We start from the raw sequence: 11828 nt of genomic DNA, 5'->3' as shown, positions 1-11828 counted from the left end.
ATTGTTCCACATTTTGCGTCAATAATCGTTTCTGTGGGTTTTCTGTCGCACTTTTTCCAACTCTACTTGGAAAGAGGTTTCAGAAATAGAAAGATATGGGAATAAAATGATGGCATTTCTGCAGCCACTGCAGCCTCACACTCGTGTGTGTGTTTTTGATTGACAGAGACCTGATTCGCTGCCGTCAAGTTCAAGTCCTCACATTTCGGGGACATGTTGTCCTTTTTCTGCGAGGAGCAGAAGGACAACATGAGCAGACTCGAGCAGACTCGACTCCTCTCATCGACAAGGTGTTTCTGTTTCACAGATCTGTCGCTCACGGGATGTTATTTTGTTATTCGCACCTTCCTGTATGGAGACTTGTGTGAAATAAAAAAAAAAAACAGAGAAGAGCAGCAGTTTTCAGAAATATCGACTCAGTGGCCTGTCTGGCACCAACTATTACATCACAGTCAATATCACCGACATCTCAGTTTCCCCTAAATCTAAATTAATCGTCAACTATTTTCATAATGGATTTGGAGCCTTTTTCGTTATTAAAACAAGTCGTTTTAGCTTCTTAAATGTGAATATTCTCTTTGTTTCTTTGCTCCACATAACAAAGAAGTCATTAAAAGTGAACCATTTTCGGATTTTGGACAAAACACAAACAGGCTTGACAAACACGATCAACGTTTCTTAACATTTTATGGACCAAAGGTAAGTTGCAGCACTACTACTCATCTACTTAAAGGTGCCATATGTAAGAATGTGGCCAAAAACAGTTACTACATTGAAATTCAAAATACCGAGGTCTTTTAGGTTTCGTTTTTTGACGTAACTGGCAACCCGTGGTTGCTCGGCAGCGGAGACTCTACTGACTGCAATGATTGGTAGACGGCGGTAGGTGGCGACACATGCCAAAACATGATTTCAAAACATAAACATGATTTGCAGTCTGCAAAATATTTTTTGTAAATTTTATGTAAATATTTTGTATGTACTGTTGTTGTTGGTGAGTTCAGTTTGTTATATGAACATTATTCCTGAGTCTGTGACATATTAGGAGGATTTTATGGTCAGTTGCTTTAGATTTATTACATAATGCACCTTTAACCTGTGAAAGAATAAACGCGGAGGCAGAAGCTGAAAAAAAGAGCTGCATTTATTATTGAAAACTGATAACTTAATACATCAGAAAAGCATATGTGCGTCCAAAAAGCTTTTTCTTTTCTTACAAATGATTTAATGTACATACAACAGCCTTAAACCTCAAAGGTTCTTTTTTTTATATATATATATATATATATATATATATATACACATTGCGAAACATACGGTGCCTCAAACTCACCATGAAAAATAAATGAAAACAATGTTCTTCATCATGCTGTGGCAAAAAGAAAAGGAATGGTAAACGATGCCAACGCAGTGAGTTCTTATTAAATCACAATGCAGAAATGGTGTAAGGCAAAGTCTCCTGACCTCTGGGTGAAGAATTAGTGCCGATCTATTGGTGGAGATTCAAAACAGACTTTTAAAAAACACGTATAATGACCTCATCGCGTCGTTTAGTTTCAGTTATTTCTGCGATAAGAGAGATAGAGAGAGAGACGTCGTACGTACGTACGTGGAAGAAGCTCTTAAACACTTTTTCATTTTAAGTGCATGACACAAACACGTTTGGCTTATTAAAAAACGAAAGAGAGCAGCAAAGACGAGACTTTTTTCCGCGACGAAATTCCAGAATGTGACATTTCCTCGGAAAAATCAGAAGAGGAGGCACAAAAACGGCCGATCTCGGCACGACAGCTTGGAAGAAACTCAGAAACACACAGATTGTGTCATTTATATATATATATACACATTTTTTTCCCATTAGAACGATCCTATGCCGATATTTGCAAGCAGCAACATATATTGTCCGCGGTTAAGAAGTTAAGGAGAAGAGTTGGAAGAGATCGATTAATACTTTCATTAAGTGTTGGTGCAAATATGCCACCGTGTGGATTCACTTTGTTGTGCAAGTAGTGAACTCTCACATCCAATTTCACCATACTATGACGGTTCTTTTTGGACTTTCAGCATTTAGGTGTTTGTTTTACCTCTTCCCTTCTACAAATAAAAAAAAAAAATGTTACAGTTAAAGAGAAAAAAACAAAGTCCGATCACTACATTTTCTCTCTCATCGTCTTCCAAGAGAATCACACACTGTTTACTAAGGTGGAATAGAAACCTTTCAATTTAAAAGGTTCCCGAAAAGGAAGCAAAAACTGCATCAGGAACAAAAGTTAGATTATTGTGTAAGTGTTGTTTCTCGTCACAGACACACACACACACACACACACACACACACACACACACACACACACACACACACAATGGGCTTCCTTCAAAGTCTCCCTGAGAGACAGATTCTGTAAGATTCTGTCATTTTATAAGATCAGATTCCTGGAGAATTGAAGTTTTTTTAAAGATTGCTTTAAGGTTGTGAGAAGAGGAAGCTCTAGTTATTGGGGATGCTTTGCAGATAAGTGAGGATGTGCTGGATCTTCACCAGACGTTCCTTCAGGCTCGTCATGGAGAGGACGGACAGCTGGTACCGTGGGTCGATGGGAAGGACGGCGAGCAGCCACCAGCAGCAAGCTGGACCGTTGGGAGTCGCCTAGAGGAGGAGGAAGAGGGTGGATAAAGTAAGATAACAATTATATAATTTCAAGGGTTATGTATGAGCCACGAGTTAAGAAGGAGGAAAATAAACTAAAAATAATTATGTTTGATAACACTTAGAAACAGTATTTTACTTTGTCCAAAACAATTTCAAAATAAAAGAATATCAGAAACCACTCAGCAACGCTCCTAATAATAGCACTTCACACTTATCAGGATCTGTGCAACAGTGCTGGAAGTTAAACCAAAATATTTCTCCCAATAACAAAAACTAAATAGAGAAAAGGGTCATGGATCAGTGCTCTGCTTTCTTGGAACAGAAGCCCATTTATAGAGTTGGGACTCATTATCTTCAAGACCCTACTGACGCAACCGGACCAATGGGATTAGGTAAGTAGCGCCCATAAAGCTCTTTAGCCTACATTGTCAATATACTCTGCTCTGCGGGTTGTTCTAAGAGCAGAGCTGTAATCCCTTTGCAACGCTTGCAGCCTGCAAAACTTCAGTCGGAGCGGAGTGAGCGCTTCTTTAAAGATCTGAGTGACAAGTGAATCAATCAATTCAGTTTAAAAATCACATAAAAATATAATATAAAAGGTGTTCTAATATCAAAACAGACTTAAACCAGATTAAGCATTAACACACCTCATTATGTGGCAGTTTATGAGAAATTAAGATCTAAATGCGTAGTGTGTAATTTCTGCCACTAGGTGTCTCTCAATCAAATTATAACAATGATGTTTGATGATGTTGAGAAGCAGCATGGGATCATGGGAATAGTTATTTGAAATGGAAATGAGCCTTGCATACGTCTTGTAGTTTAGTTTTTGGATTACTTCTTAACTCGTCTTGGAAGGGATCAGTTATTCTGTACATGGACATGGTTAGAAATCTACCTGAATATCGTCTTCTCGTTCTGGCATGGGCCCAAAGTGCTGCAGGATCTGGTTGTGGAAATGGACCTTGAGGTCCTGGAACCAGACGCGGGCCTGCTCGTAGACTGCATCGTGCAGCTCCTGAAGCCTCTTGAGCTCGTCGCTGTTCTCCACCTACAGCAGCAAGAGTGGGCCAGTTAATACACTGAGACACTGTCTGACTTTAACGTGACATACAAATGAAGTGGTTTCATAACCACTGAGAAGAAAACTCGTACTCTTGTGTCCTCCAAGTGTTCAATGTCTGCAATGCTGTATCCATCCTTCATTCCTCGGGACAAGACCTGAAACCGCTTCCCTCCGATTGTGTCCACTACCGATCGTCCGTCAGCCAGGAAATGGACGCTCCTTATGATCAGCATGCAGCCGTGATCAGCAAACCTGCCACAGAGGATAAAAAAATAGGTCAATTTTGATGTCTTGCTGGTCTAATATGTTGATTTAAACGTTATCCAACGCTGCGTTTACCCTTTCTGAGGATCGTTGATGCACATCCCGAACTGCCGCGTGCCCGTTTCCATGCAGCGGCGGATCATGAGGCGGTAACGTGGCTCAAAGACGTGCAGGGGGCAAGGCACGGTGGGGTAAGCCATAGTGCAGACAAATATAGGCACGTTCTTCGTCAGACTTGAGGGACGAGAAGCAGATAAGTTATGTTAGTCGCTATGAAAAGAGAATCTGACACTGAAACGCTCGGTGAAACGCCGCTTACTCAGAAAGCTCTCTGGTCTCCTCCAGATGAGTCTTAGTTCTTTCCGCGTACTCCCGACTCAAATACTGTTTAATCAGCGTGTCCATGACGGTTGTCACCATGTACTTCCTACATGCGAGATACTGGAAAGGGGGTAAGAATGCGAGTTAGTGAGAGCACACGTTTTGTTAAAGGCTATGAATGAATATCCATCATCTTCTCACCTCTTTTAAACTCTCCTTACAGAGAGGACACTGAGGCGTGTGGTCCAAGCAGCGCTCCAGACAGTTTTTACAGAAGGTGTGGCCACAAGGTGTCGTCACAGGTTCGTAAAACAACCTGTTTTAACAGCAACAACATAGGAATTATAGCTTATTCTACATGTTCATATATATACAAGTGTGTATTCAGAGCTGGTAAGAAAGCATAGGTGTTCTTACCTCATGCAGAGGGAACACTCTAAGTCATTGGCATCCATCAGATCCTTAGGAATATTTCTGCGGGGTTTGGATTTGGCAGCCTGCTCTTTGGAGACTCTTGAAACACCTAAACACAGGAGGAGGGAAACAGTTCACAGTTAAATCCTCCACACATAGATATATAACTGTATCTATCTGTATAATTAAGTAAAAAAAAGCAGCGCAAGGAACTGAGACTGACCTTGTTTTTTATGCTTGGTACTTCCACGGCCCACAGCGTGAGGCTCCGTGTCCGACACTGACAACTTCCTCTTCAGCAGGCTGCATTTCTCCTGGTGCCCGAGTTGAGGGGCGGAGCAAACCCTCTTCAGACCTTCGCCGTAATTCGAGCCGTGCAAGCGAAGCGAGAGCGCTCGACTCAGACCGGGCCTCTCCAGACTCGGCGCCTCCGTGTCGTCCGTGCGGGGATTTGCGGAGGCAGCGTGGACCTGGTGTTTGTGTTGTCTTTGGACCGGCGTCTGCGGCGGTTCCTGGGTTTCAGCCATGATGGTTTTGCTGCGTAAATGAGGCGATGTGTTCTGTGTCGTTTCCCTCAGGCCGACCTTAACGTTCTCATCAGCCGGGGACAGCAGGTCACATAAGATCTGCGGGAAGAAAAAAGGGGCATTTTGTCAGCACTGAAAAGACCTGCTGAACCTCCAACACATGCATCTGAAGTCAGTGTAGCTAACAAATAGAAATAAATGGGATAAATCATTGCATTTGAATCTGTGACAAGAGCACAAGAGATTGATTTTGTCACAAAAACACATTCAGCTTCAGAAAAAAAGACTTAAGAACCATAACCAAAACACATACTCGAGCAAAGCCCCACAGTCATGCTAATAGAAATGTTGTGTGAGAATCTGATTTCATTTTCCACTACAATGGCACCAGAGAGCGCTCTAAGGCTCAAGTGTGATTTAAGGCCCTGCACAAACTTGATTTGATGTTCTACTGATGCCTGCCGTCTCGCTCCCACACAGATGATAGTGATGATGATGTCTAGACTGAGATGTGACAATCAGAATATAAACTACGGTGCCAAAACAAACACACTAAAACTAGGGTTCACGGCGTTTACAGCCTCTACCGAGCAGTTTTTCTGACATACAATACAAATCCCATTATTATTATTATTATTATTAACTATACATTACTTTTACAAGGCATAAGTACATTATGGGTGTGTGCAAGTACGTTTCTGTTAGTTTAACAATAGAAATAAGGCATTTCCTCAGGTGGGCGGTCAAAAAGGATTGTACGTGTTCTCTTCAATAAGCATGGGTGTGATTAAGTCCTTTTCAGATTCTCTACAGAGAGGATTTACGATGACTAACCCTATTATGTTGACTCCCTCAGTTTGATCATTGGGTTCTTATTCTGAGAATACAGGTATTATTGGATATGAGTCAGCTGTAGCCAACTGTAGCTACCGAAAACTCTCCATTAAATGGTACTAATCCCATTAAGAGCACAATCACGGGACTGGATTCACGTGTGTAAGTTTGTGTTATATGACCCCAATGCACTGACAAGAGAAGCTTTATGACAGTCTGAGAAAGTGACATTTTCTTCACCTTTTCCACTTGTCTTTTAGCAGAGGGAAAGTCCTCGTCCACAGCCAAGCACTGGAGGAAGACTTGGAGGGACTCGTCCACCTGGCCCATCTCATGCAGCACCATTGCTTTCCTGTAGAAAGCCTGACGGGACAGAAAGAAACAGAAAAAAAGGATTAGTCCAAGTATGAGTGTGGAGTAACTTTAGCAGAGAGTGACGCAGCACCATTAACAGCAGCCAACTGAATAACACGTTGTGCTTTTATTTCTCACAATAACAATTAAACTCCAACAGCGTCAAGTCCAAAATGTTGCCTCATGAACACATTAACACTTTTCGTTCACTTGTTGCCAACCCATAAAAGGCACAGCTTCTTCTTCTTCTTCATCATCTATTGGCTTCTCATTTTAGGAGTCGCCACAACAGATAAATTGCCTCCATCTTGCCCTATTCCTTATGTTTTTTTGCTGACTGACTGACCCAAAACAACTTAATCCATGTGTCCTCCTACAATTATGAACCAGAGACGATTACACACAACATTTCACCACCAACAACTGACTCTTAACATAGTTTGATCACTAAATGGAACCACGTGCCCTTTGCCCCTGACAGTGTGCCATTTCATACACTCATGAACTGCGTGTTACTTACATAATTATGTCAAGACGCAGTCATAAGACTTGAATTTAGCGACAACTTACACAAGATCTCCACAACCCTGAAGTGGAGGATAAAGCAGTAGACAACGAGTTACTTTTAGAGCTTCTCAAATAAAGAGCGAGAGCACTTGTGCGTGGTAAATAAAACTTCTAAGAACTCAAATCTGGTGCACTTGAATGCCTCTTCTCTGGCCCTCTCCACATAAGCACCATATTTTATCCTCGCTCTCTTTCTCTCTTTCACCTTTTCCACTCGTCTTTGAGCCACGCAGCACTTAAATATGCCAGCACAGACTGACTCACAGGGAAAAGACAAACAGATTCTATCAAGTAAGCACTTTGATATTTAATTTTCGAGTCCTGTCTTGCAGCAGAATTAATCTGATCCACTTCAGACAGCCAAAAGGTGCACATAGAGCACGTGAACAGAAGCTTTCAATGCCTCCGTCCTTGAAAAGGCCACAAAGGTTTGCTGGGAACTGGTCTGGGTTAATCACACCCATAAATACTGTAGATTTAGTCGAACAACAACCAATTTCTGACACAGAAGTTTCCATCAAGGACTTGAATCACCGGTGAGTGAGTGACCTACTTCAGCCGAACAGCTGGACTTGGAGCAAACTTCTGCGTCCTCCAGAGCCAGGTGGTACTGTCCGAGTGCCGTGTACGCCTCGGCTCGAGAGAGTCTTGCCACAGCCTCCGTCTCTGGATCTGCAATATGAATATGTGTCAGTCAGATAATCTGCAAATGAAAATAAGCCAGAAGCCACACAACCCTGAGGCAGACTGGACAAACTGAACTGCCAACATACTAACTGTTTCCCCCTCCATTTCTAGAAAACAGGAGATTAATGGTTTATTTAAATATTCAACGATAATTAGATAATACCAGACATGAGACAGTTAATTAAGTAACTATCTCTTTAAAAAAAAACGATCGAAGGGATTACCCAACAAAGTGCTTTACTGTGCAATGTTTGAGTAACAGGGTCAGGGTATTATATCACTTGACTGGATGAGTAAGGATATGTTCATTAGCTCACATAACCACGTTATAAAACACTTTTACAGCTGTACTGGAATTCTCATAGTGTTAACCTTCTGTATATTTTTAATACATTTTTGATTTAGATGGTTGTGAAAAAATTAAATGGTGCCCAATTTTTATTTGCTCTAAGTTAAGTTTGTTTTTCACCAAAGAGTTAATTCTAAGATGATTTACTGATATGAGTGCTTCAATAAATTCACCCCTAAAACGCAATGCTGGAATTTAATCCTGCTGCACCCCCTCCAGTATTGCAATATGTGCTCTACAAGCAGTTCAGTGCACTTGTTAAATGCACAATGTCATGGTCTGTTGTTAGTTTGCAGAGATACTATCTGTATTTTATATCATATTTTATTATTTTATTTTAATATATAGTATTTATGAAACAGGCTAAAAATTACAAAATACAACCTCCCACCAAACTCGTTCATATAATTATTACAAAACTCCCATTATATGTTCAACGACCTATCTTATGAAACTTGCGCTTAACGCGCATGCGCAAAATAGAGGGAATTTCGTAAGCGAGACCTACGTGACAGAGAAGTGGGCGGAGTCTGACACCGGAACAACACATGAAACACTTTTAATATCGAAAAAGTGAGCTTTTATCAACACTTCACACATATAAAGCATTATAATGAAGTATAATTATAACAACAGTGACGGGTTCGTGCCTGTCAACAAGTGTTTAACACCAGAAAACAGCGTATTTGTTGTCAAACGTGGACGCGTGTGGTTACGTGACCAGCGGCACTTACCGCTGTCGATGACACGGCTCGCTAAAGACACGGCCTCCTGGTAGCGTTTCCTCCGGCACAGCTCGTCCACCTCACACAGCGCTTTCGACCTTTTCAGCGCCTCCGGAAAACACTTGTCCAAGAGTCCGCACAGGACCACGTTGACCCGCTCGTCCCCGCGGACAGCCTCGCTGCACAGCTTGCACCGGGCGAGCAGCCGCCGTTGTAAACACCGCTTACAGTACGAGTGCCCGCACGCTACGGTCACGGCTTCGCCGAGGAAGCCGCGGCAGTTCGGACAGTCCAACACGTCCTCCCCCCCGCGGCCGTCCCGGGCCGAGGCAGCGTCCGCTCCGCCCGCTTTCCTCTTGAAGCTGCGGAGGACGCAGTCCACGAAAGTGCTCAGCTGCTCGGGCTGAACGGAGCCGTATCGCATAGCGGCAGAAAACCAGTCAATTGCCTCTTTGAGGCAGTCTTTCGACGCTAGCGCGTTGGCTTTCTGTAGTATGAGTTGAGAGTTGTTGTCCGAGTCGGCGTCGCCGATGAAGAAGCCGCTTCTCTCCTCCGCGGCATCCTCCGTGTGCGTTTGGAGCGACATTTTTTTAAGCTTCTAAACCGATTCAAAAACACATAGAAGTTGTGTAGGCGCGTCAGAGCATCCTTAAAGCTAGAGACACCATGGTAGTACAGTCGGTGAACGGACTTCTCCGTAGACACCCGTTTGTTACATAAAAACAGCAGCGTCACGTGAACAGATTCTCTGGGCTGTGATTGGTCAGAGCCGCCCCGTTACGAAACCTGCGTTCCAAAGTTTCATAACTACGCAAAGGACGTAGTGAACTTGGCTCGTCCTGCTCCTAAATTCCCCTACACTGGAAAAATCACGTAACCACGTAAACAACTCAGCTGTTTTCACAGATATGAACATACTCCATAGTGATACAAGGAATAATAATAATAATAATAATAATTATGCATTCAGCATACTTGTACACAATAGCACTATAAAAAATATATGGAAAATACACAGGCAATGGTAAAACTATGGTTTCCTTGTATATTATTAGTACATATATTCATGCCTTTTCCCATGAATTGATGAGAATAAATCAGATTTAAAAGCAAGTCTTTTCCTCTTTAGATATTCTGTTTCCTTTTATTGTTTGGCGTTAAGTTGTAGAAACGAGTTACATAGGAGTCAAAGGTCACTTCCTGTAAACAATTGTTTACAATTGTTTGAAACACGTGTTCCATAGTTACACACAACCTTTACATTGGTGCAAGTGATTTATTCATTATTTATTCATTATTCATTTAAGATTAAATAACCAGGGCGGAGACTTTAAATGACATTACACTGTGATGATTAAATCAAACTGTAATAAAAAGGTTCAGATTGGGCGACACGATTATTACCACACCACCCTTTTTTGTATCAGCTCACAAGATTACCACCACATAAACAAGTCTGTATTTTGCCTGTGATAATCATCAGTATAATTAAAATTCATAGTTATTTTTCTTTTCTTTTTTTTTGTATAAAGGGACAGACGTCCTTGTTGTTTATGGGTTAAAATACAAATATCACTACGTCTAAAAATAGGAAAATAAATACCACAAATTGTGTTCGTGGAGACACCAAACACCAGGCAAACACAGTGGAGCTGGGGTTGTTTCAGGGCAAACTGGGCGTGGACATGCAAAAGATGTGTATATTGTGGAGCAATACCCCCACCTAGTGGCCAAAGAGAATCATTACTCCAATAATAAAGTCTCCGGATAGTAGGACTAGTAGGAAGTAAAAGCACAAATGCATTATGGGAGAGCAAACCACTCACCGTCCATACAACCACTAGAGGGCAGTGTCGTACCATATAAAACAGGCTGAACCAGCAATAACTCCACATTTCTCTCAGAAATTGTTTGAAGAAAATATTCAAACAATGGCCGTTTTACTCATTGAATTCAACTCATGATGACTTCATTTGTTAGTTTATAGACAATGAATTTTTAGTTATGTTTGTGCAGGGTCAACAAAGACACCAGCAGAGTTATGATTTCTACCTAGAAATTGCTTCATGTGACCACTTTGTTGGGTTAATTCTGCCAAAAAGTAAGTAAGTAATTAAATATGTTTATTGCAGGGACGTAGTAGCTTCTGTGTAATAACCATGCATAATTGACTGTGTAGTTTCATGGAAATTGTGGCCCTGTGATTAAATTACAAATACAATGGAGTTACTTTAATATTAAACTAGTCGTTCTAAACTATTACTATGTTAGTTACCTGTTTCAGTTAATTTAAAGGTGCATTATGTAATAAATCTAAAGCAACTGGCCATAAAATCCTCCTAATATGTCACAGAGACTCAGGAATAATGTTCATATAACAAACTGAACTCACCAACAACAGCAGTACAGACAAAATATTTGCATTAAAAAAAATTTTTTTCAGACTGCAAATCATGCTTTGGCATATAGCGCCACCTACCGCCGTCTACCAATCATTGCAGTCAGTAGAGTCTCAGCTGCCGAGCAACCACGGGTTGCCAGTTAGGTCAGAAAACGAAAGGAAAAAGACCCCGGTATTTTGAATTTGAATATAGTAACTGTTTTTGGCCAAATTGTTACATATGGCACCTTTAATGCTACATTTACAGCCCACACATGGTGATGAACACAACCATGTTGGCACCGTGACGACCGTGGATGTGGATGTTGAGCCTGCTGAGACACGAATGATTCATCAAATCATCAAATCATGTTTGTTTTTAGGATGGGGGACATATTGTTCAACATCTAAGAACACAACCTGGAGGACACACACAAACCCACACAGAGACAGATCTGTGTCAAGATGTTCGAAACAAGTCAAATCTTTGGAATTTGTGGAAGGTAAAAGGACAGGATGTTCAGCAACGACGATATGAGAGACAAACCGTGACTAAATCCTCCTTTTGCTGTCCAGTTTGACTGTGAAAATACGGCGTTATCGTCACACACGAGTGATACACTGGGACACGTGTGTGCATGGAGCTACGTGACCCCTCACAGTTCCTGTCAGATATTTGCCACGCTTGTGGGA

The 11828-nt window shown here is 41.6% G+C and overlaps 1 protein-coding gene across 2 annotated transcripts; it reads right to left on the bottom strand.

Moving 5' to 3' along the window:
• Positions 1 to 1193: 1193 nt before the first annotated feature.
• lonrf1 (LON peptidase N-terminal domain and ring finger 1) lies at positions 1194 to 9431 on the bottom strand. 2 transcript variants are annotated; one of them, XR_014593122.1, is made up of 12 exons: positions 8765 to 9431; positions 7548 to 7666; positions 6314 to 6436; positions 4936 to 5338; positions 4716 to 4821; positions 4500 to 4614; positions 4297 to 4418; positions 4053 to 4211; positions 3803 to 3965; positions 3546 to 3698; positions 2330 to 2644; positions 1194 to 2295 (listed from the first exon to the last, which is right to left on the bottom strand). XR_014593122.1 is itself a non-coding variant. In XM_083909733.1 (11 exons), the coding sequence occupies exons 1-11, from the start codon at positions 9339 to 9341 to the stop codon at positions 2486 to 2488; spliced, it is 2199 nt and encodes a 732-aa protein (XP_083765859.1). In that variant the 5' UTR covers positions 9342 to 9431; the 3' UTR covers positions 1194 to 2485. The 2 variants fall into 2 exon arrangements, 1 of the variants encoding a protein (XP_083765859.1); XM_083909733.1 differs by having other exon boundaries at positions 1194 to 2644.
• Between the last annotated feature and the right edge of the window lie 2397 nt (positions 9432 to 11828).

Source organism: Microchirus variegatus, assembly GCF_963457635.1.
Source record: "Microchirus variegatus genome assembly, chromosome: 23".
NCBI classification, from domain to species: domain Eukaryota; kingdom Metazoa; phylum Chordata; class Actinopteri; order Pleuronectiformes; family Soleidae; genus Microchirus; species Microchirus variegatus.
The sequence above is the reverse complement of the archived record's forward strand: the minus strand, read 5'-3'. Positions and strand labels throughout refer to the sequence as shown.